Source organism: Hemiscyllium ocellatum, chromosome 10, assembly GCF_020745735.1.
Source record: "Hemiscyllium ocellatum isolate sHemOce1 chromosome 10, sHemOce1.pat.X.cur, whole genome shotgun sequence".
Lineage (NCBI taxonomy): Eukaryota > Metazoa > Chordata > Chondrichthyes > Orectolobiformes > Hemiscylliidae > Hemiscyllium > Hemiscyllium ocellatum.
In genome coordinates this window covers 44,006,454-44,033,385 of record NC_083410.1, presented here as the reverse complement: position 1 = coordinate 44,033,385, position 26,932 = coordinate 44,006,454, and the positions used below count along the sequence as shown (strand labels likewise).

Sequence of the window (26,932 nt, the reverse complement as noted above, 5' to 3'; positions counted from 1 at the left end):
TGCTTGCTCCTCGAAAGTCTGTTTTGAAAGGGGAGGACTTGGAAACATGCTAGCAATGAAAGCATATTGGTAATGCTTCTGAAATGGATCACCTCTCCCTTTTTGACACACAACTAATGGTGAAACCATGGACCCTTGGTCCAATACTGCACATCTTTTTGGTTAAATCCCTCCATCCTTGGCAGCTGTTGCAATCTCTTTAAAACATACTTAAAATAAAATCAATTTCAAAGTCCAAGGTTAGAATCACCTTTCTAACTCATCAACTAGTAGTCATCATCATCCCAGAGGACTGCAGAGCTGCTCTCTCATTAGAGAGAAATGATTGGTGGTGAGCTTAAGGTGAGGGTCATCACGCCTCAGGTAACGGACAAGTTCAAAGAGGTTGGACCTTCATGGTGACCTCAGCTGGTGCAAGAACCTACGTGCTATAGATTAGCAAATGCTCCTTTATCTCATCTATTCCATTTTTAAAATTTTCTACCTTTTACTTTGGCATGTTTTTTACATTGAGTGCAGTATACTATATATAGATATAGCTATTGTTCTGTTAATGGTACGGGATAGGACAGCATTTAAAGAGCCAACTCCAAGCTAAACCTTGGACCCAAAATGCTTATTTTTTGTCACAACTTTATCCCTGTGACTGATTGAAAATCCTTACTCAATTGTGCCAGAGTGGGAGGCTTGGTATATTCGTTTTGGGAGGAAAGGACAGAAAGATGTCAGAAAATTATCACACTGAGTTCTGGAAGTTTATCCCAGTTTGTAAATGCTGCATGGCATACAAAGTAACAAATCTGTTTCTCTGTTGAAAGCCAGTACTTGAACACTTAACATAGTAGGGCATTAATTCTCTCAATTTTAATCACATTTCCAGATCCAGAAAATGTGGCGTGGATATTATGTTCGAAAGTGCATCCATAATTACTATGACATGAAAAAGTATTTCAAAGGTCTTAGGATGAAAAATGAAATTGTAAGGTAAGCTCCTGCAGTTTAAAATGCATTTGTTTAGAAACTTCTATCATTTAAAGATCTGAAGAATTGCAAAATAATATAATGGAATTGTAATTTTAAATATTTTATAAAACAATTATAACCAAATAAGATTTGAAAAAGTTATGACCTAAATCTTCCATCTCCAGAACTTAAGAGTGTGGATGAGTGTGAGGACCCTGCAAGAATCCCAACCCAGTGATCTCCAAGGAAACTGCTCAGTTTGACCTTCTGGGGAAATTCTCCTTCACCCTGGTACCCTCCACAGAAGTATCTAGCTGAGCTGTTCTCATGTACTTATTCAGAATGTTTCCTAGGAAACATTATAGTGTAAGAATCTAGTCTAACTCTGAGGGAGTTGCTCAACTAACAGTCTAAGCTCCCTGCCTACCCAACTGCTCCTCTCAACTACACTATTTCCTTATCACTTGACTACCCTTGATTTTTCTCCAACCTGACTGTCCTCCTGACCCGATCTGTTAACCACAAGTGATTACTTAACATACTGTCAGGGAGCATTGTCTTATCTTTGCTCCAACTGTACAGTACATGACAGGGAACTCCAAAGGATGCCCTGTTCTTCATTTCTATGAATGTTTGATTGGGAATACTGGGCAAGAAATGCAGAACAGCATTTTGGTGGTTTAAAAATTGCGCAGTAGAAGTCAGATGATTGACACTCCTCAGAAGATCCTGGCCAATGGATCAAAGTTAAAGTTATGTGCATTTAATGACATATTCGCAACAAACAGGAAACGATTGTCTTCAGGAGTTTTGTCTATTTTTGGTTTCTTGTCCCACCTCATCTTGTCACTGATGAGATACAGTACCCAGCTCTCAGTTGAATTTGAGAGTAGTTGCACCAAAGGGTGTGATATGAGTCACATAAATCAGAAAATTTCGTAAAGATCAAAATAGGAATTAACATACAATTGAAAATCACCTAATTTCAGCATAATGGATTTATCTGAAGTCTGCCAGGAATTTTATGTGCTGCTTGATATGACCTGCCAATCTTTGGGATATTTGTGACCTTACTCCAGCACTAAAATTTAAATAGTTGAAACAGAGTATACCATAACCATCTTGCAGGATAATGTCTACCTTGATCAGATCATTTCTTGCTACTTTTACCACAAATTCATGAATGGCCTTTGGTTTTGAAAAGTACCCAGCCTACCCCAGATTGCTCAAAAAGGATAAGGTACCTTAAAGGTTTGAATAACCAGTGAAGCTGGCCTTTTTTACACTGCTACTATACAGTAACAACAAAAGTGATGGTTGCTGCTAACAAGATGCTGCCATCAAACCAAAAAGGTGTTCTATTTATCACACACATATAAATATGCATTTCGGTTCCAGTGTAATGCAAGTATGTAGTCTGGCAGGTTGTATCAAACAGTGTAGCCCTTCGGTTGTTTGTAGCAGGCAAGTTTGCAGTTGGACTATACCCAATAAGCCTATGCTTCAAACATTCACAATGCAATATCCAACATTAACCGTGATTCAGAAATAGGACATCATTTATGTATGTGAATAATTATGCTGGCAGCCAACTCAGAATGTGGCACACGAGCATACACCAGAAGGTACATATGTAAATACACTGGGTGCTATTCTGTCCAGGCAGAAGTTATTGCACCTGTTTCGACTCCACAAAATAGGTGACAGCCATTCAGAGGTATGACAAATTTAAACAAGACCTGGCAGTTAATTGTCAGTCGTCATGTATTGTTTCATGCTTCATGGCAACGCCTCGACCATTCAGAGTCTGCTTGCCAAACAATCAACAATCTTTTCTCATACAGTAGAAATGTTGTTCTTCCTCTTAAATTATTGGTTCTGAATTGTGCTGATGAATGCAAGATAAAATTTTTGACAAAATGAGTCTTTTTTTTTCAGCAACACCCAAACAATTACTGGTTAATTATGGTCCCAGTTTCATTAACTTATCATTCTGTATAGGGAAAATCTTTTGGATTCCACTCCATCCCAATCATTTTGGTGGAATAAATAGCTGAAATGCTCTTCAAATGGACAAATCCTTGTTCTGCATAATTTTGCAAGTGAAACACTTAAGACAAAATGTTCTGAGAATGTGTCATCATAGCAGCAGGCAGTTGCCCACTCACTCTTGGATATATTGCAGTTGAGCTAGTTTTTGTTTTTTTCATTCAAGGTGTAACAAATGAAGTTTAGCAGGAAGTTTATCTACACTTTCTATTGGAGCAAGATTAGCAGAACTGGTAACTTCTGTAAAAATTAAATTGAAGAAACTCCTAAACAGTGTGTTTACGAATGTTATGTTTGCACAGTATAGGCGTTATGGAGTGTAAATTTATATCAGGGATATTAATTTTTAAGAAACAAATGAAAACTGTACATTCTGCTTTTAAAATGGAAAGGTCAGGTGACTGTTCCTTTTCATGCCAATGTACAGGGAGTTACTGAAGGCCCTGAGCTATTCTTCATGTCTGGACAAGGCATTAAAATGTGAACAAACTTTTAGGATATCCCATTTAGAAGACTTTAAAATACAACAAACTTTCCTGTAGATTAATAGCTATCTTTATTCAAGTAATTACAGAAACTTGTTCATAGTGCCCTTGAGATTTTCAGCTTTAGACTGGAAATGCAAATAATGGGTTTGGATAAGGCCCCATTCTGTCACAAGGACATGTGAATGTGAAACCAATGACTACCAATTTCAAAATCATCGGACACTATTTTTAAAGATAATGGAAGGAAATTACTATAGTCACATGACAGAAACCAGATTTTTGGTAAAAGCGAAGGAGGACCAGCAAAGGGACGAGACCCTGCCTAAGATCCAATAGGAGGCAGAGAATTTGGGCTGTATTTACCCATGTAATTGAAGAGCAAATACAATTTTTTGCTGCAGGGTTTAAATGTACTTCAACTGGAGAAAAGCCAAGGAAACTTTGTCCTATAGGTTGTTAACCATTGCAGACCCATCTTTTTCAACCTGAAAAATCTGTTTCTTCAGTGGGCCAAAAGGAAATCACAAACCATCAGGGTTCCAAAGCTGCTTCTCAGGAAAAGCAAGTGATGCAGTGATTTTTGTGCAATTATAAGGCATATGTGCATGCTATCACTTTTGTAATCACATTTTCTTTAGCATGCGTCCATTTATGAATGAGTGCTGTTTGTAATAAATTTAGATATGAGGCAGTAAACATTTATACTGTTTAAAATTTGCATGAAAATCTGTTATTGTCACTTCTTGAGAGTCCGATCAGTCAGAGGCTTTTAAACTTTTTCTCAATTGACTAGAAAAATGGGAAATCATTTTGCCATGTCTCCCCTGTCTATAACATATCATGGACTCATTTGGATTACGTATGTGAATTGAAAGCAGAAAGTAAACAGATCACTGAAAAAATTAATCAGTGGGATTTCTTGTAGTTTCATTGTGATAAATACTTAAGCTGGCCAGGTTTAACACCAAATATTTTGTAGAACAGAAAGGCTTAGGGATAGTCAACATGACTTTGTGCATAGGAAATCATGTCTCACTTACTTGATTTACTTTTTTGAAGAAATGGGCATTTTCATGTGGACTTCAGCAAGGTGTTTGACAAGGTTCCGCATGGTAACTGGTTCAAGGTTAGATTACATGGAATCTAGGGAGAGCAAACCATTGGGATACAAAATTGGCTTGAAGGTAGGATACAGAGGATGGTGGTGGAGAGTTGTTTTTTGGACTGGAGGACTGTGACCGGCAGTGTGCTGTAAAAATCAGTGCTGTGTCCATTCTTTTAGTAATTTATATAAATGATTTATACGTGAATATAGGAGGTAAGGTTAGTAAATTTTCAGATGACATCAAAATTAGTGGTGTAGTGGACAATGAAGAAAGTTATTTCAGAGTACAACAGGACCTTGATCAGATGCCCAAAGGGTCAAGGAATGGCAGATGGAGTTTAACTTAGTGAAACTTAGTGAGATTTTGCAGTTTGGTAAGGTAAATCAGGGCAGAGTTTGTACACTTAATGGTAGGGTCCTGGGGAATGTTGCCAAACGAAGAGTGCAGCTTCAAAGTTCCTTGAAAGTGGAATCGGAGGTAGATGGGATAGTGAAGAAGGCATTTGGTATGCTTGCCTTTATTGATCAGTTCATTGAGTAGAGGAGTTTGATATCATATTGTGACTGTACAGTATGTTCATTAGGTTACGTTTGGAGTACTGCATTCACTTCTGGTCTCCCTGCTGTTGGAAACATGTTGTCAAACTTGAAAGGGTTCAGCAAAGATTTCTAAGGATGTTGCCGGGGTTGGAGGGTTTGAGTTATGGGGAGAGGCTGAATAAGCTGGGGCTTTTTTCCCTGGAGTGTCAGAGACTGAGAGGTGAGTTTATAGAGGTTTATAAAATCAAGAGCATGGTTAGGGTGAATAGCCACGGTCTTTTTCCCAGGGTAGGGGGGAGACCAAAACTAGAGGGCAAAGGTTTAAGGTGAGAGGGGAAGGATTTAAAAGGTACCTAAGGAACAATGTTTTCATACAGAGGGTTGTGTGGAATGGAATGAGCTGCCAGAGGAAGTAGTGGAGGCTGGTGCAATTACAACATTTAAAAGGCATCTAGATAGGTATGTGAATAAGAAGAGTTCAGAGAGATATAGCTAAATGCTGGCAAATGGGATTAGATTAATTTAGGATATCTGATTGGCATGGACGAGTTGGATGCATTGATCCGTTTCTGTGCTCTACACCTCTATGACTTAGACTCTAAATAACTGGGGAACATGAATTCCATTAACTTCTGGGGAACTAAAAGCTGTAGCACTTAGGAACGACTGTACAACCAAAAGGAATGATTCCTGATACTCTTAAAATATTAGCTATCCATGATATTGTCCAAATGATACTCCCTCACACACAAAACTTAGATACAGATGAACGTAAAATGCAATTGCAGATTATAATTGTCTCTGTCTCTCTTGTGACAGGTGTGCAGTTTTTCAGTTGAAGTTAATGCTTTAAGGTTGAAGTGAAGGTCTAGCAAAGTGAAGAGTTCTCAGTAAACCATGAGTTTGTTGTAGCAGAATATCTAGGTGTTTTGCTTCCCCAGATGAGCTCTAGCAACAGATTGGGAAGAATTTTCCTCTGTGTTAGGACCATTTTCAAGGTATTGTTGTTAATTACTTTGCTGTTTCATGGCTTGCAGTTAGATCAACAGTTTTCAATGGAATTCTCTATCTGCAGATCACCATCTAGCTGATTTTAAAACAAAATGGCTTCGTTATGACTTCCAGAAGTTCAAAATCATTTTTTGTACTAAGGTTTGTATGTATAATGGCTCAAATAGTCCTGTGTTGTAGGTTAACACCTTATGGGTTTAAAACAGTCAAGATCCTTGGATTTTGATTCAATTTAATAATAGCCTTTTGAATTAGTTTCACTAAAAGGTGAGATGTAAGATCAAAACTGAAAGAACTGCGGATGCTGTAACTTAGAAACAAATACAGAAATTGTTGAAAAGCTCAGCAGGTCTGGCAGCATCTGCGAAGGGAAATCAGGGTTAACATTTCTGGTCCGGTGACCTCACAGGACCCAAAACATAACTCTGATTTCTCTTCACAGACGCTGCCAGACCTGCTGAGCTTTTTCAGCAATGTCTGTGTGTTGTGTTAGATATATAATCATTTTGGAATGTTCCTTTTATTTTCTCTTGTGGCAGGGTATTGTTTCAGTCTTCAAAAGTCAGGTGAATCTCTTAAAGCCATCTTTGCAGCTTTTAATATTCAATTGTAAAATATAAATATTGACAAAGTTAAGAACTGGACCAGGACAATAACAATTTGAGCAGTGATCAAAAGAGGTTTGAACCCTCCTTTTAGCAGGCATATTAGACAAGAGAAGCTGTGAAGTTTATTCCATGTTATCTCAGGAAAGTTCATTGTACTATAAACCGACTAAATTTCTATTAGCAAGTTGAGACCTGAGGCATATTATCAATTCGTCAGCAATATTTGTAAAAGGTCTGCTGAAATCTATGTTGAATTTGGCAGAGTTACATTTTTGGCTTTTTATTGCTGGAAGTTTGGAAGATTATTGGATCTTTGAAATTAGAACTCTCTTAGGAGAACTCATGAGAAGTACTTCTATTTGAAGAATTTAAAAACTATCCCAATTAACATGAAAACTGTGATATCAGACAATAACAAACTCTTAAGCAAACCCTTTAATCAGGAAAAATGCTTTCCTAATTATCTCCAAAGGTCTGGAAAGGACCAAGTGAGAGAGTAAGTTGACAGCAAAAGCACATTGAATTCCTTCTTGAGTGAAGGTGCAATTGGTACGGATAATTGCTGAAGACTTGTATTTTCATTGTAATCAAGACGTGAAAACCAGCTACCTGAAGTTGAAGGGGAAACCACAAAGTCAGTCCAGGAAAGGATGCTGTAATAAGTGGGCATCTTTGGTCCGAAGTGTGGTGATTATCTCTTCCAAGAATGGATGCAGTAAGAATAGACAAAATCTTCAGGGTTCCCAGGTTTTTTTTTCCCTCTGAAGGGGTAGAAGGACACCTTTCTGTCAACAAAGTAAACAACTCCATCATCCTGCTCACAGATACAGGGGCCAACCAACGTTTTAATGCTGGTAAAGGCAATGCTTCTCCTTTAGAGAGTTTTGGTGAATGAAGATGCTATGAAGACCATTGAACGTGGGTACATATCTATATGCTTATTGGAGTCACTTAGATTTTGACTCTCTTGACTGGTTGAATAGGATTGCCCGCAGTTTGCCTGTGGCTGAGTTAGGTTGGCTTCTCGATATTTGACTGGGGTAAAGTGTTAGCCTCCACAGTGGCCTTTGCCAAGGCAAATGAAGTCAGGGACACAAAGCAATTACAGAAGGAAGTCCCTGGAATATTCACTGACTGGGTCATTGATTGGATAACTTCCAAAGTAAGTTCCATCAGAAACAGGTGAGCCAGTACTGTGGATGGAAAGCTAGAGATCTGCCTAGTCGGAAGTGTTTTTGGGAGATTTAAATGGGAAAAGGAGGCGTTCAGCATATATTCCTTGTTGAGACTTGACAAGAGGTTATGCAGTGCCTGAGCATCAACAGTTGAAATCCTTAACATACCAGTAACAAAGGGCTCTGAAACAATGCTACCAATTCATGAGAGCCATAAATAGAGTCTCTTACTGTGAGGACCATCATGATTAGGACGAGAGGTTCATGTTTTGTGTTATTTACAACTAGAGATCCTCAAGTTTTATTGTGTTAAAATTGCATTAATATGTAAGCATTAAGGAAATGGCTCCTTTAAATGGATTGAGGAAACATTCCTGATCAGAGGGAGGGAATATTATAGTTGAATTATGTCTCCCTTCGGCAAGGAACTCGCTAAACCATATGCTGTGACCAAAGAACACCTTAAAGCCTCCCAAAAGGTCATGAAACAACAGGTAGACAGACATGCTGAAGCACAAACATTCAAAACAAGGGATTAGACATTTTTACAGTTCACGTGCAAACCTCTGAGCATTTAGTTTAGTCTTGCATTCTGTAGAGGGAAACTAGTGAGCAAGGTCATTTACCACCACCTCTGACTGAAAAAAACAGCTGTGTGGAACAAACATATTAAAAAGATGTTATCTTCAGAAATAGAAAAAAAAGGGTCAACATGCCAAGACTTGAGAGTAGATTATGACACAAACAATAGTAAGGAAAAACTAGGGGAAGAAGGAGATCTAGAAAATTCCCAAATTGAATTCCCTATTGTGAAGCAAACATAAATATTGGAAAGGTCAGACTACACATCAGATTGTACAAATGCAATGCAGAGGAAAAACGTAATAGCAACTACTGGGTGAATTGGATGTATGTGGAGACAAACCAGATTGTACTTCCTTGACCCTTCATGATGTGACAGTGAAGACCTGATCTATTAAGACAGAACCAATAATAGCTAAGCTCTGATAAATTAGCTTGTTGAAGACGACGTTTGATATAACGCAGACAATGACATAACCAAATCAGGTCAAAGCAACTGGCATTGCCCTATCGTGTCGTCCCCAAGCTGAACAGTTCCAAGAGACTTTATGCTGAAAATCAAAAAGTTAATGCTTGATCTGAACCCATATGTATTCAGTTCTTCACAAAGAAGATTGTGTCGAGAAAGTTGGCTACACCACTCTTATCAGCAAAAGTGATTTATCAAAAGAATACTGACATGTTCCCATGACCACCGAAAAAGGCAATCTCAGTATTTGTATCACTAGATAGCCTATTTTAATACGAAGTAATGTATTTGGTTTTAAGAATGCCCTGTCACCTTTTAAATGTTAATGAATCAAGTAGTGGCTGTGAATAACTCCACAAGGGCCAGCATCCCGTCACCAAGTCACGCTTTACTTACATGTGCATAGTATATGACACTGACCCTGCCAGAACAGAGCCAGCTCCAGGAGTGAACAGAACTCCAGACACGCCTGTTTATGTCTGTCAGTCAGGGCTCCCTGACTAGACCAGATTAACAGCCCAATCAGGCAGTTCATATTCAATGAGACCAACCAGCCTAGCATCATTCCAATCAATACAGGCTGGTTTATGTAGCTGTGGTGTGTACTTTGGTGATTTGCTAGACATCTAGGAAGACCACCTAAACCCTTTAAGGGCATTATTTAAAAGCTTACAAAAGGCTAACCTAGTAATATATTTTGCCAAAAAGCAAATTGCCAAGGCCACAGTGACGTACTGGAATGTTTTTGGTCATGGATGGATTTTGCCAATAATACATGAGGTGGATTATTTCCAGGCACTGAATATTGTTAGCAATGCAAGTCAGTTGGGAAAACTTACTTTCTTGCATGGGGTTCATGCATGGTACAGCCTTTGTAGTTTGATTTGTGTAGCTGATCAGACAGGTAACCATGTAAATTGACAATACCTTTAGAATATGGCCTTCTATTTCTGCCCTAAAAAAAAGACTTTGTTACCTTCCTATTACATGTACTGTGAAGGGTATTCATGACTTATAGACTTTTTGGCCTTGGAGTGGAGTTCTGAAGGATGGGTATGGAGATCACAGTGGTATTTAAGTCAATTAGACTTGAACAGTATAACGTATCAATACCAGGGCATCAGACACCAATTGTTAGGAAAAATTAAAATAGATAATGGACAAACCAGACAAGCCAAGTTTCTCAATTAGGGTACATTTAATAAGGCAGAAAGAGAAGGAAAAGATATCAAGAGCTGCAAAGAATCAGGCCTTACCGAAGAGCCATCTATGAGCCGGAAGTTTGGCAGGAAGTTTGGCTTGCTTTTATCTCTCTGTTTAAAGAACCAAACCTGTTTTTGAAGAAGGGTTTCTGATGTACTTCAAGTGGACTGTAAGCAGAGAAACACAATAGTGCAAGCAGTAAATCATTGCACATCTGTCTTCTCAATTTCTTTATGGACCAAAAAGGAATCTCAGGCCTGCAACATTCCAAGGTTTCACCTCAAGACAAGCAAATGTGATGATGAACATTAGTTCTTCAACTCCTAAGTGTATGCTACCTATGTTGTACTCTGTGGGTACTGTTAAATGCATTTCAGGTATTGACTAATAAACCTTAAACCTTTTAAAAAAAAAAGTCATTTGTCTGTCCATGAGAGTTACATCACTCGAGGTGAGGGTGTTGTTAAAATATTTTTCTTTCTTTTAAGCACATCTCTCTTCAGTCAAATGAGCAGTAAGAGAAGGGGAAATCATCCTAATATCCATTCTATGTGTAACAAACAAATGACCAAAAAAGTGGTAAATCTTTTTGATACGTACAAAGCTTACCAGAAAAGCATTTTGATTGCATCATAAGTATAATTAAAGACAGTACAATTTTGCAAAATTTGAAATCCTTTATGGTAGTGTTAAATTATGCAACATTTATGGCATCATACAATATAAGATGAAATGGGCTGTATAATGGATGCAGAACAAGTTACCTTGGTGCATGACTGCACCTAGTGCTGTTTAGAAGAACATCACATTAGCAATAAACCGTGAAATTTAACAGACAATATAGTACAATTTTCAATGATATTCTATTGGGAGAAAGAAACTACTAATTTTCAAAGTGAACTGTTTATATCAACTACTCTTACCTGAGCATTGTATTATTCTCCATGTACAATACTTAATATGTCTTCAAATTAAGACTTGTGTTGCTGCAGTGATAAATTGATCTGATTAATTTAAAGGCTGAGTATGCAGTTGGTAAGCTTGTACACTTCTAACCTCTAGCTACATATGCAAAAATAGACTCCTGTTTGCATCAAACAAATGATATCATGAAATTAAAAATTAGCTGCCCTGGTGCTGAGTCATGACATTAATAAAACATTATTAGCTTGAAGCTCAGAAAGCTACTGTTATTTATTGCAAAAGTCAAAGCAAACATTTTATTCATGTGCACAATCTTGAAATACTCTTTCTTTTAAATTGCTCCTGATTTATTCTGGAGGGGACCTGACTTGGGAATACTAAAAGTAACATAGTAATTGCATCATACAGGACTGTTGCTCTTAGTCATTTCCATGGATGGATATATTGCAGTGTCCATCTTCTGATCATTCAACTTTCCTGGAAAATCACTTAATGAAGTTAGGAGACCCAAGTTCACTATCATAATTTTGTAATGCAGTTTTGCACAATATAACAATTTATCACTTGTCAAGCAGACAGTTTTAGTTTATACATTTAATAAGGGCATCCTTTAGTATGGGTAATTAGGACTGAACAGTTTGCATATTTACTAAATGCAGAATGTCATTGCCACCACGGCCTATTGCCTACATGAATTATTTCTCTATCTGTGTTAAACAGCTGTGCAATTATTACTGCCATAATCAGATAATTTCCCCTATGTAAGTTTTCTCTTGTGAGACAATTAATTTAACCCTCTAAAGCTAAACAGAATCTTTACATAAACACATATTTGTGATGAAAGAATCTCATGTAAATGTATGATAAATTGCATATTTTTATAGAGATAGTTTGGGGACCAGTATGCATACATATTCAAGCAAAATTTGATTTTGGATAATAGAATATTTACTGCTGTCTTTTAGTTTTGAAATTTAGTATATACTTGAGAAAATTTAATTTTTATAAATAAAAAAATTACAAAATTCCAACTTTATTAAATTTAATCCAGATATTTTTGTAATATCTTAATTAGATTAAAATATATTAGAATAAGTCTAACACTTTTTTAAGCAATGCAGATTGACATTCAAATATATTGAAGGAACCTCTGCAGAGTATTTGATTCTAAATATTAAACATTACAATGAAATTGTATATTCTATATATTAAGAGAAAGTTGCACTTCATTTATTGTCTATACCTTTTTACGTGTATATATGATCTCATTTCTGATAATCAGAATTGGAATTTTCTGCATTTAAAATTTTTTTCATCCTTTTAAACAAATATCTTTTGTCCAATGTGAATATTTAAGTGGCAGTTTAGAATAATTTTGTTTTAAAATGAATATTTATATGAATATGCTTTTTGTTGGATAGATTTATATAATGTCGATTATGATTTTTCACAGCAGCACTGAAGGACATGCAGAACATGAGTAATTAAAATTGTAATACTGGTTAAAATTGTCTTTAGTACACAGGGATGGAACGTTTAATTACTAAAATTTGATAAAATCTTAACAGCTATTATTAAGATTTTACATAAAGTATTTCATCAGATATCCTCTGATCAATCTGCTGTTCTTTTGTTTAATTTTATGTTCTGGCACATGAGAGGATTTTTTTTTAATTTCCCTCATACCTCTTGATTTTGAAAACTGTTTTGCTCAAACATAATTAATTTTCCATTGTATTTCCTCTTACATAATAATTTAGTATAATTTAATCCATTTTCTGCAAGAGACTACCTATTAAATTTTTCTTTAAGGACACAGAGGTCATTGATGTTACAAACACCTTAAATCTATCATTGGACAGATGTAGTAAGGTTTGTTGGGCACCACATAATGCAAATAGCACAAAGGGTTTCTCTTTGAAAATAATTTTGTTTAACTTTAAAAATCTACTTATCAGTTAACGATGGTTTTGAGATGTCGATCAGGAAAGGTCATCTTTCTACAGATTTTACTACAGTAGAAAAGGTGACTATAACTTTTTGATCTCTCGGGGCCAAAAAAAACTATCCACAAACCTAATAGGCTATTCTCTAATTTATTTCATAATAAACAATTTCAGAAGTAGGATTTTAAAATGGGGTCATGTCACTGCAGGTAATTCGTCTATTTTGCAGTTTAGCCTAATGTTAATTAAAAATTCACGCTGCAAAACCAAAGCAGTGTGATTTTTTAAATGTCAATATATTCACTGTTGTAACCTTGAATAATATAATATGCTTCAGAGTAATTGAGAACTATTGAAACTGAAGGAGTTACTTATAAATTGTGCTTTGTTCAGTTCATCTGCATCGTAAATCTCTGCTTAACTGCAGGAAAGAACTGGAGGAGTACGAAGAGACAAAGAAGAAGGAATGGGAAAAGAAAGCGATGGAAGAGGAAGAGAGAAGAAAGCATTACCAAGCCCGAAAGATACATTACCTCCTCAGCACTGAGCAGGTCTGTGTACCTGTCCTGACAGCTTGTATAGTCGCCTGGGTCCCTGCCTGACAGAGATAAACTATCAGGCTGAATGGGACATGACTTGCTGAAATGATATCACAAAGACAATACTTCGAGTTCAATTTAGTGCCTTTCTATTGTGGAGTGCAAGCACCATGACTACTAGGTGACAGCATCTTCATACAGGCAGCATCAGCATTGTTGGCAGAAAGAGCCCAAGTCAGCAGTTTGATCTGCTGGCAGATAACACAACAGGAAGGGCATAACCTCAGCCTAACAACTCATTTTGACTGCCTCGTTTTGTGTTGTAGTATTGTCAAGCACAGCCAACAAGCTGTTAAACTAAGATGGTAAAGCATTTTTTTTAATTGTCTTATCTTTTTTGCAACTGTTTCAGCAGGGTAGAGTTCCGAAGCGTAGGTTAATTGCATCTGACAGACTTGTTTTATGAAGGCTGCTTTAGGTTCATAAAGCAGCCGCTTTTCAAAATCAATGTGTCTAGGAATGTCTGGAAGAATTTTTTGATGAGTTGCTACAAGCAAACAAAGCATCCTCTGTTTACATAGTGTATTTAGCAGAATGGGTAGAAAACTCAAATAATAATAGCACAACAAAATCCTTTTTTGTTGTCCATCTGCTATTCTACTGATGCTTTGTCTTTGCCATATACGTGTTGTACAGAAGTCAATTCGTTGACAAGGACAGGAAGCTGAGCTCATATTTCAATTATCACATTATAAAAGTGTGCATTTTGTGATTTTTAAAAAAATCATAGTTTGAAATGTAATACACCAGTAATATAAGTACAGATATTTATAGATAGTTTAATATTAATGTTCTAAGTTACATAACAAAACTATAATCTTGCAAGGGCTGGGATGTAAATCGGGTCACTTGTATGATTTGTCCATTCATGAATGTGCGCTGGCAAATATGTGCTGTATGAGAAATTGGTGAGCCAGACTATTGTTATGGTTAGAAAAGTAATGTTGTGTGAAATTCTGACCCACTTATTATAGAAGCCATATAGAGCTAAAAAAAACTGATATTTTTTGTAAGATTGTTGAGACTTATTTTTTAAATGCAAGTAACTTGCATATATTTGCATCTGTTGTATCTTTATCCTTAAAATTCAGAAATTGCACAATGAAAGTCCTGAAAAGATATTTCATAATTTTTAGTTTATACATGCATTTCAAAGCCATCACTTTATTATGCACATTATTTTCAAAATAAGGTTAGAAAGCAAGTCAGCAGAGCATGGGAATGAATGAATTAATAGCATACTGATAAGCAATAGGGCTAAATTGGAAGAAAGTATAAACCATTTTGCCCTCCTGCAATAGAATAAAAAACCTCAAAGAAGCTGAAATACTGGAAGGGAGACTTCTCCAAATATATTAAACAATAAAACTAATAAGACACCAGGAGAAAGTGAGGGCTGCAGATGCTGGAGAATCGACGTTTCAGGCATAAGCCCTTCTTCATTTCCTGATGAAGGGCTTATGCCCGAAATGTCGATTCTCCTGCTCCTTGGATGCTGCCTGACCTGCTGCGCTTTTCCAGCAACACACTTTTCAGCTCTAATAAGACACAAGCACAAACATGCATTCAATGTAACAAAATGCAGTGATTTATTAAAGCTCAATTCAGTATATTTTTGACAGTTCTTAAAGTTTTGCACTCTTCAACCTAGCCACAAAAAGAAATGAATCCAAATTATAATCCATATAAAGCTTGGTAAACTTATTCTCAGTAATTCCTATGGAAATGTATTTTTATTAAAATAAATGTATTTGCTAAGTTACACAGTCATTGTGAAACAATCAGTCCTGACACCTGGGTGAAGGAAGATCATGCCCAAGGGCTATAACTTTCACATCAAAGACCCTCTCCCAAGGTCCCAATGCATTATGTCATTACAACCCCTCAAGTGTGTTTGTGTCTGTTTTATATATATATATAGACTGATAAAACTTCTATTATCATTTCATGACAGTGTTCTCAAACCAGGAAAGAAATCTATTTTATTCTTAATACTAGTTCCCAAAGGAGAGGTATCAGAATCATTTTTAAATATTAACGTGCTGAATAAGCTGCTCAAATACAAAATTCAGTATCATGTTGGTGTGTTCAAAGTTTAGACGTTATTAAATTTAATAAAAATTAACTAATTCCACACAATCATGTGAGCTATCAAACAAAGTTTTATTTTCAAAGTATGACAAATACAAATTTTTGTTAATTGGTATAACCTCTCTAACTGAACCCTCAAATACCAAAATATGGTGACAATGACATTTTAATTTGTGCACCTTTAACGAATGTTTGCAGGAGATAATCAGGCAAAAGATTTATGTGAGGCAAACCCGATATTAGAACCAATTTTTGAAATTTGGTCAATAATTTAGATTTGTTGGGGCATCTGAAAGGTAGAAGGAGTTGAAGGTGTATCAAGTGGGAATTTTAGAGCTTAGGATCTAGGTGGCTGAAGGTAAATTCTTCAATGGTAGTGCAACAAAAGCTAAGGATACATGAGAGATAAAATTTGGTAGAATAAAGAAGATCATAGGTAGGCTATAAAGTGACTAAGACCATGAAGGATTTGGACGCAAGTATGTACATTTTTAATTCAAGGATTTTTCAGTTTGGGAATCATTTTAGAAAGACAAGTGTGATATATTATGTATGGGTATTTTTAGTTAGTGTGCTTCAGTCTCCTGGAATAAAGAAGTTGTAATCATATAATTTATCTCATAACCTTGAGGCATTCCCAACATATAATAGAGCCAATTAAATAATAGTAGTGGCTACAGATTTCTTGAATCTATTCCAAGTACCACTGGTAACAATAATTAAATGATGCAAAAACAACTGAAGATAAACGGGTGAATTATAAATAGGAGTGGGCCATTTGGCCCTTCAAGGCAGCTGTGCCATTCAGTTAGGTCACAGTTGATCTGGTTGCTCCATATTCTCCAATAGCCTTTTACCCCCTTGCTTCCACAAATTTTTAATTCCTCTCTGGCCACAGGGGAAGTGCTAGAGGACTGGAAGATGGCAAATGTAGTTCTACCTTTTAAGAAGGATGCTAGCGATGAACCAGGAAATTACAGAATGAGGAGTCTCATGTCAGTGATAAGGAAACTAGTGGAGAAAATTCTGAAGAAATTAATTAATACCCACTTGGAAAGGCATGGGGTTAATTAGGGGTAGTCAGCATAGCTTTGTCAGAGGGAGGTTATGTCTAACAAATTTGTTAGAACTTTTGAAAATGTGATCAATTGTGTGGATGAGGGAAGTTCAGTTGTTGTAATTTATGTGGATTTTAGCAAAGCTTTTAACAAGGTCACATATAGGAGACTAAATGAGAAGGTTAAAGCTGGATGGGACGGAGAAAAACTGTCTGAGGAATAGAACACAAAGGGTAGTGGTAGAAGGCTGTTCGAATGACTGGAGGCTTATGTCCAGTGGTATACCACTTGGCTCAGTACTGGAACCTTATTGTTTATTATCTTCATAAATGATATAAAAATGTGGGGGGGATTGTTAAGCAAATTTGCAGATGGCACCAAGATTGGTAGAGTGATTAATAGCAAAGAAGATGGTTGAGGTTATAGGAAGATATAGATGAGTTAATCAGATAGGCAGACCAGTAACAAATGGTATTTCACCCTGATAAGTACAAGGCAGAATATTTAATGAATGACAGGACACTGCATAGCTTAGAAGAACAGAGGTATCTTGAAGTAATTATTCACAAATCCCTGAAGTCAGCAGAGCATGCGAATAGGATCGTTAAGAAGGCATATGGAACACTTGCTTTCATCAGTCATGCCATAGGGTATAAGCAAGGAGGTAACATTGGATTGTACAGAGCATTGGTCAGGAGTACTGTGCAGTTCCAGTCACTTCAATACAGGAAGAATGTGACAGTACTGAGGGTGGGGGAGAGGTTGGTAAGGGGACATTCATGATGTTGCCTGGGATGGAGAAATTGAGCTGTAAGAAGAGACTAGATCGACTTGGATTTTTTCTTTAGAGCAGAGAAGACTGAGGGGGACATGATTAAGGTGTATTAAATTATGAGGGGATGGACGTGATGAATAGAGAGCAGTTATTCCCCTTGGTTGAGGTGTCAATCATGAGAAGGCACAGTTTTAGGGTAAGGGGCAGAAGATTCAGAGGGGATTTGGGAAAAAGTTTTTTTTCATTCAGCGGGCAGTGGGAATATGGAATGCACTACCTGGGAAGGTAGTGGAGTTGGGAAACCTTACAACCTTTAAAGAATATTTGAATTAGCTCTTCAAATATAATTCAAGTGCAGGAAATTGGAATTAGCGCACTTTTAGTCTAGTTATATCAATGCAGACTCAATGGACTGAAGGACCTTTTCTATGCTGTGTAAATCTGTGAAGAGTCTATTTATCTCTTCCTTCAAAGTTTTTGAATATTTGGCTTCCATTGGTTTTTGAGGAAGAGTATTCTGAAAACTCTTAAACCTCTGTTAGAAAAAAAAATCTCCTCACCTGCATTGGATAGGTGACCCTTTATTTTTTAGAAATTGACCCCTTCTAATAAGTTATCTCACAAGAGAAAACCTCCTTTTCACATGCACCATGTCTAACTTCAACCAAGCCATGTCTTACTCTCTAAATGTTAACAAATAGAAGACAGGCTTGTCCAAACTTTCTCGTAAAACAGCCCACCCTTTGCAGGAATTAGTCTAGTGGACATTCTCTGAACGGTCTCCAATGTATTTGCGTTCTTTCTTAAATAAAGCAACCAACAAAGGTGGCTTCACTAATGTCCTATATAGCTAAAGCATAATTTCCTTAGTCCTGTATTTCCTTTTTTCTTTATTCATCTATGGACTGAAGCTGTCATTGGCTAGGCAGCATTTATTGCCCAGAGAGCAGGTGAGAGTCAACCACATTTGCTGTGGGTCTGGAGTCGCATGTTGGTCAGACCAGATAAGGATAGCTGTTTCCCTCCCTAAAGGACATTCATGAACCAGGTGGGTTTTTGCAACAATCAGCAATGGATTCATGGTCATCATTCGATTCCCAATTCCAGATATTAATTTGAATTCAAATTCTACCATCTGCTATGGCAGGATTCAAGCCTAGGTCCCCAATTCATTTTGCAATAAACAATAACATTCTATTAGCTTTCAGAATTATTTGCTGTACTTAATTACCAACCAGGTTGGCAATCCATCCATTAGAATACTTAGATCCCTCTGCATCTTGGAGCTCTACACTGTCTTACCTTTTAGATAATATGTTTTTTTAATTCTTCCTGACAAAATGGACAATCTCATATTTTTCACATTATATTCCATTTACTCATTTTCTTAACCTCTCCATATTCTTTTGTAACCTCCTTATGTTGTCTTCACTACTTTCTTGCCTACCTACATTTTTATCATCAGGAATTTTAGCAGTTAAGCCATCATCTTCATCCAAATCAGTGATATAAATGTTTAAAAAATTGAGAATCCGCACTGGTGGCATAACATTATGGTTGCTGAAAATTGGAAATAAAAGCGCAAAGTGTTAGAGAAACAAAACCGGTCTGGCAGCATATGTGCACAGAGAAACAGAGTTAATGTTTTGAGTCCAGTATGACTTCTTTGAAAATGAGAGGAACTGGAAAATAATGAACTTTCTAAAAATCATTTCTAATGTCTTCCCATCCCCTTTTCTTTTTTTTTGAATAAAACAGTTACCTCCACCATTTTCAAATCTAATGGAATCTTCCCAGAATCTATGGAATTTTAGATAGTTTTTAAAAATGTATCAACTGACCTTTCCTTTAATTCTGTGAGACAAAGTTCATGAGGATCCAGGCACTCATCAACTTACAGCTGCAACAGTTTGTTCAATACCTCTTCCCTGGTTATTGGATTTCTTCCCTCCCTTCCATTTTCTATTTCTGAGATGTTAATTATAGAGGATACAATGAAGACTGTGCAGCTATCTGCCATTTCTTTATTTTCTATTATTAATGCCCCTTACTGTCATTCTGAAGAACCAATGCTCACTTTGTTACCTCTTTCCTTTTTAAATATAGTTTTTTGCTATCTATTTTTATATTTCTAATGAGCAGTCAACCATACTCTAACTTTTCTCTTCTCATTAACTTTTTAGTCATCCTTTGCTTTTAAAAAAAAATGCTACTCATATCTTTGTACTTATCCCATCATTGTGTAATTATTTGCTTTTTCTTTAAGTCTGATATTACCTTTAACCTTTTTATTTAAACCATCCATGGTAGATCCTCTTAAAAGTTTTCTGGCTTGTTCGAATGTTTCTATTTTTGCATGTTCTGAAATGTCTCCTTAAATGTATGCTATTGCATCTCTATGGGTTGCATCTCTATGGACCTAACCCTGAACCTAATTGGCAGTTCACTTTGGCACTGCTTTCAAGGAGTCATAATTGCCCTAATGTAAGTTACAAATATTTGTCTCAGACACATTAGACTAAAAATAGATTTAATTATAATCAAACTTCTGAGCATGAAATTTCCTAAACCATCTACCTAAGAATGGTGCAAGTAGTCACAATCTGATATTGGGATTTTTACAGTGGTATTTTGGAAAATTTCTATAATTTAAATTGACAATGTCTCTCTTGCTGAGGTTGAGACAAGAAATTTTGATACCATTTCAATTCAGTTTCCATTCAGATTGAAACTAGAAGCAGTTTGGCCGTACTGCAATACTTCACTTCAAGCAGGTCAATGGTTGCTTTCTGCTTCACAAGTAATTTATCCTCCTTCTGATTCTGTGGCTAGTATTATGATATAAATTGGCCTTGACTAGACAGTTAAGTAAATTTCACGCTCAGGTAGCTGTTCCACTTACCCAATCTGGCATAAAGGAAGGCAATACTTCACTTTCATCCAAAGGTGCTGGGATTTTTCTTTCTTTCTCTTTCTCATGGTCACAGGTCTTCAATCTACTCCAGAGGAATGCTACCTCCACCACAAGGAATATTATTAGCCTATCAAAAACATTTTTGATTATGGACACATGAATTCAGGCATGATTCCCACCACAATTTTGAAAATCTCAGTGTTTTGCACAGATTCTTTGGTGCCAGCTTGTATACATGAACACTTAATTGGATCAGATTGTTCTAGGTTAATAACTGTTGAACATTTTAATTTAGCTTGACAAACTGGTTTCCACAAACAGAATCTGCAGGTCATAATTTTACTTCATGAATGAGGAATGCTTTTAAAAGTACTGCAGCATGATATTTTACTTGGAGATTTATTTTAAATCCAGATATTTCAGGTATCCACTCCAGTTTTTATATATGGATGTTCTTTGTATATAAACCAGCTAGAGTTTTAAAAATAACAATGACACATGAGCATTGTACAGAATGTTGATTTCTAACTTAGATGAAAAAAAAATCCAGTTATATATTTACAATGTTAATTTGACCAGTTTTATTAAAGCCTGAGTGCTCTTAAGAGAATTATCTGGAACACGTTTGTACCTTCCACCTCTCAAGTGGAAAAATGAAATAGCCTGCTTACAAGTTCTAAAAAAGAGTTATAAAGGATTACAGCATTAACTTTGTTTCTCTCTCCACAGATGCTGCCAGACCTGCTGAATTTCTCTAGCACTTTGTTTTTATTTCAGCTGCAGCTCATGCTGTTCTTCACTTCTAGCAGAAACCATAAAATAATCATTGTGTGGATGCGAAGTGAAAACTGATTCTGCTTGTTTGCATGACTTGTAAAATCAAGTAGTTGTATCTTTCTATTCTTTCCATGGAAAATAATGTGGCAGAATGAAACAATTCACAAACTAATTAACAGCCTAAAAAATGCCAAGGTGAGCACAGCTATATGGCTGTAACATCAACATAACATCATTAGGATGACTATCATAAAATTATTAGTTTTTTAGTGCACTGGCAGTCTTCACAATACAGTGTGGGTTGGGTGTGAATGCTAAGCTTGATCCCAGCGCTGAAACTCTTGTTTACTGGCAAGACTTTCTGGAGCACATTTTATAACCTTCTGCATCGCAAATGGAAAAATGAATTTATCTGATAACGTAATTCAGTTAAGTCTTTACATGAGAAAAGACCATTTGCATTTTGCACTATGGGGCTCCAGAATCAAGCAACTGTACATGTGAACCTTCCAGGAAGAAGAGGGATAAAAGAAACATTTTGAGAAAGGATAATATTTGTCATTAATATAGTTTAAAAAGCATTCAAAAATAATGCAATCTTACAATGGATTTTATTTTTGTATTTTACCACATTTGATTTTTGGAGTTAATTGCCAGGAAAGCTAAAATGAATGTGATGTTTCTGTGCTTTTCTCTTTTTAACATTATTATTGGAAATACTGATACTGTGTACAAATAAGCCATTATGCCTCCTGCCTTAATGAACCAGTTTTTTTCAACTGAATGGCCACTGTCGGATTGATTGTTGAAATCAGCATGCCTTGTTCAACAATCGATTTTTGGATTCTATTCATTCATTGGGAACAAACTGGTTCTTCACTGATACATATTTTGTGTGTGCCGTTTCATGCACATATGATCTGACTTTGAATTATAAATTCCTTAATGGGTCTTCATTATTATTCTGTCAATTGCTGGGCTTGAACTCATTTCAGTTATTCCCTTGTGAATGCAGTTGGATGATCTTTTCACAAATTTTTGACATTTTTCTTTGGGAGTGGAAAATAAGTTCATAAGACAGAATATGAAAGCGAAGTCAACTGTTTGCAACAAAGCAATTTAATGTGGTTTGTGCATATCAAGAATATTTCTGCTATTTCATAACTGAAAAATGTTAATCTCCAACTCAGCCAGAGATAATTGCAACTAATTTAGAAATGTAATTCATTTTTTCAACAAAATTGTGCTCCATTTATGTTAATGAGCCAAGATATTGTTATATGATTCATAAAAACGTAACCTCAGTTGTGGCACATGCCAAAATGTGAAATGTCATGAATGGCATTATTTGTACCTCTTTAGTTTGTTTTACAGAACTCAGCTCATGGTATATTATGTAAATAAGCCTGATCATATGATAATCAGTGTTTAAAGGAAGATTTTAAATTTCAATTCTGCATTGTGCTAAATTAGCTCATATTTGGTCTGGATCAGTGGGGAAAGGGTTTGGAGGAAGGAACATATCAGAGTTATAGAGTCACAGCCATAGAGATGTACAGCACGGAAACAGACCTTCGGCCCAACCCGTCCATGCCGACCAGATATCCCAACCCAATCTAGTTCCACCTGCCAGCACCCAGCCCATATCGCTCCAAACCTTCCTATTCACAAACCCATCCAAATGCCTTTTAAATGTTGCAATTGTACCAGCCTCCTCCACTTCCTCTGGCAGCTCATTCCGTACACGTATCACCCTCTGTGTGAAAAAGTCATCCCTCAGGGGTGGCTCAGTGGTTAGCACTGCTGCCTCACAGCGCCAGGGACCCAGGTTCAATACCTGCATTGGGCAACTGTCTGTGTGGAGTTTGCACATTCTCCCTGTGTCTGCCTGGGTTTCCTCCGGGTGCTCTGGTTTTTTCTCACAATCCAAAGATGTGCAGGTTAGATGAAATGGCCATGCTAAATTGCCCGTAGTGTTGGGTACATTAGTCAGGGATAAATGTAGCGGAATGGGTCTGGGTGGGTTACTCTTCGGAGGGTCAGTGTGGGCTTGTTGGGCCGAACGGCCTGTTTCCACGCTGTAGGGAATCGAATCGAATTTCTTTTATATCTTTCCCCTCTCACTCTAAACCTATGCCCTTTGGTTCTGGACTCCCCCACCCCAGGGAAAAGACTTTGTCTATTTATCCTATCCATGCCCCTCATAATTTTGTAAACCTCTATAAGGTCACCTCTCAGCCTCCGATGCTCCAGGGAAAACAGCCCCAGCCTGTTCAGCCTCTCCCTATAGCTTAAATCCTCCAACCCTGCAACACCTTTGTAAATCTTTTCTGAACCCTTTCAAGTTTCACAACATCTTTCCGATAGGAAGGAGACCAGAATTGCACGCAATATTCCAACAGTGGCCTAACCAATGTCTGCAACATGACCTCCCAACTCCTGTACTCAATAATCTGACCAATAAAGGAAAGCACGCCAAACACTTTCTTCACTATCCTATCCACTTTCAAGGAGCTATGAACCTGCTCTCCAAGGTCTCTTTGTTCAGCAACACTCTGTAGGACTTTACACAGTTTAAAAGTCCTGCTAAGATTTACTTTCCCAAAATGCAGCACCTCGCATTTATCTGAATTTAACTCCATCTGCCACTTCTCAGTCCATTGGCCCATCTGATCAAGATCCTGTTGTAATCTGAGATAACCTTCTTTGCTGTCCACTACATTTCCAATTTTGGTATCAATAGCGAATTTATTAACTGTACCTCTTATACTCGCATCCAAATCATTTATAATCCTATTTACTGTCGAGTTATCACTGCTGGAAAGTGGATGTTTGCAGTGCTAATCTAAATTGTGATACAGGCCAGCCATAGCAATGATCTAATGACACTTACTTGAGAAACAATCCATGATTGCTGCTTTTTTCTCTGATTTCAGATGCAAAGTTGTTTAATTGTGGTTAAAAATCACACAACACCAGGTTGTAGTCCAACGGGTTTAATTAGAAGCACATTAGCTTTCGGAGTGACGTTCCTTCATCAGGTGATAGTGGAGGGCTCGAACGTAACACAGAATTTATAGCAAAAATTTGCAGTGTGATGTAACTGAAATTATACATTGAAAAATTGATTGTCTGTTAAGCCTTTCATCTGTTAGAATACAGTGATAGTTTCACTTCTTTCATGTGTAAATCACAAAACCCTTCTTTTTAAAGTTGCATTCTCGGGTTAGCTGTTAACAATGGTGATAGCTAGACAATATGTTGAAGGTGTTAGCCCCCTGTGTTCTCTGTCTATGACCTGATGTTTAGATTGATTCTTATCTAATAAGTGAGGTAACAGTGTTTTACATAAATTCCTACAGTTTTTGAGCTCAGAGTTCTACATGAACATATGCAGTTTTTGAGCAAAGTGCAATATAACTCTGCAATATAAATTCACCACACAAAATATATGTGTGCATGTGGGTCTTAAAGACAGGTCATAGACAGAGAACACAGGGGGCAAACAACTTCAACATATTGTCTAGCTATCACCATTGTTAGCAGCTAACCCGAGAATGCAACTTTAAAAAGAAGGGTTTTGTGATTTACACATGAAAGAAGTGAAACTATCACTGTATTCTAACAGATGAAAGGCTTAACAGACAATCAATTTTTCAATATATAATTTCAGTTACATCACACTGCAAATTTTTGCTATAAATTCTGTGTTACGATCGAGCCCTCCGCTATCACCTGATGAAGGAGCGTCACTCCAAAAGCTAGCGTGCTTCCAATTAAACCTGTTGGACTATAACCTGGTGTTGTGTGATTTTTAACTGTGTACACCCCAGTCCAACACCGGCATCTCCAAATCATAGTTTAATTATGCACTTGAGAGTGCCTTTAAAGTTAGTTAAAAGACAGGTCTGTCTGCTAGAAGTATTTCTTTAGGTTTAAAAAGACTCTTATTACTGTTATGATTGACACAAGTGGATTTCTCATTCAATGACACGGCTGTTAGAATGAAATTTCACTTACATTGACTGCTTTCCTAACTTACTCAAGTGATTTATTTCATATACACAGTTGGCATCTACAGTGATTGTCAACAGGTTATTCTGTCATATCCTCGTTGAAATTTATTCTGTATTTAACTGATGTCCTACCTTCCAGAGATGCTCAAATGTGAAATTCAAAAATGGCCAAGTTCAGGAATCAGAGTATCATGCAATATTCAAATGTAAAGAAATTTTCAATTGAATAATTTATGGATTGCCAGTTTGAATCTACAAAAGAGGATCAGTATGTAGGTTGAAACAATTATGGCTGAAGACTTGGAGAAAGTTAATAGTTGAAAGTATCTATGGTCAGTGATGGTAGAAGATGGAATTCAGAGAAGTGGAAATTAAGTAAAGGATTAGCTGTGATTGGAGTAATTGGAATAAGTGTGGTGGAGTATTGTGTAATAAACAAATATCACTGAAACTTACAATGGTAGTGATACCAACTTGTTTATTTGTGCAGAAATATAGGCAAAATGAAGAAAAAAGGAACAATGACTCGATGTGAGTACTAAGATGGGTGTGTTTGGAAAGTTTGGGTAAAAAAGGAAACATTAACATTTTTACTGAATCATAATACAAAACTACACTCACAAGAACAAATCTTTTGAGAAAGGGCAACATCATGAACCAACAGATCAGGGACTCAAAGACTGTGAGAGCATTAAAGAAAGTAGCTGAAGTGGTATGATCAGCTGTTATGGAGAGACAGCAGATGTGATGAGGTGTATAATCAGACTACCAGGAAGCAGAAGAGGAAGACCAAAGACTAGCTCGAAAGGCACATGGTAATGAGCGATTTAAATATAGCAGGACTCTGAAAGAGAGTTGGGTGGTTGCAAGGAGGAGATGGAGAAGTGTGAATAACCAATGGTGACCACAAGTACAGTAGGAGAAGCCAAAACGAGATGCTGCAAATTCTAAAAGATGGACATGGCATTTTATATATATATATATATATATATATATATATATATATATGAAAAGTAATTATGTTTGCATTCTGAAAGAGGTATATCTTTAAATATAATTTCCTTATGAGATAGTAAAAATTATGGAGATTTAATGAAAGTGTGATACTTCAAATTATTTCTTGCTTAGACCTATAGTTATGTTTAGTGTAAAGCTTTGTTACTACGTACACTTCAAGACATCAAGTCCTGCCTAACTACCACTGTATAAATGATCAAATCTTCATTGGCTTTGATATAGGTTATATTAAAATATTTGAAGCTTCTAAAAATATCCCTTGCAATACCTGGCAAGAGCTTTCCAGTTTGCAGACTGGAGTTTTACGTCTGGTTGACATTGTGTGTCATCTACAATTACGATCAGTCTTGTTGATCTTTTGGTCAGATTCTTAACATTAGTGAATATCTAGGAATGTTGGCATTAGATGTAAGCTAATGGCTTTTTGAGAATTCAGTAAAGTTCAGATCTTATTAACAGCTCAAATGCTTAGTATTTTGAATGTTTACAGCTTTTTAAGCAGCTGATTTCAATTTTGTAAAACCTTCCGTTTAGCTTATTAAAATGAACAGATAATCAATATTGACAGTGGTGGATAGCAAAAATCTAATGTATGAGATACTTACGCACTCTATTCTCAGTT

The 26,932-nt window shown here is 36.5% G+C and overlaps 1 protein-coding gene across 1 annotated transcript in view; it reads left to right on the top strand.

Annotated features, from left to right (window-relative positions):
- spata17 (spermatogenesis associated 17) overlaps positions 1-26,932 on the top strand; it is a 107,566-nt gene that overhangs the window by 47,383 nt on the left and 33,251 nt on the right. The window contains exons 5-6 of the mRNA XM_060831454.1: positions 881-984; positions 13,491-13,614. Of these exons, the coding sequence (XP_060687437.1) occupies positions 881-984; positions 13,491-13,614 (228 nt within the window). The remainder of the gene's footprint in view (positions 1-880; positions 985-13,490; positions 13,615-26,932) is intronic.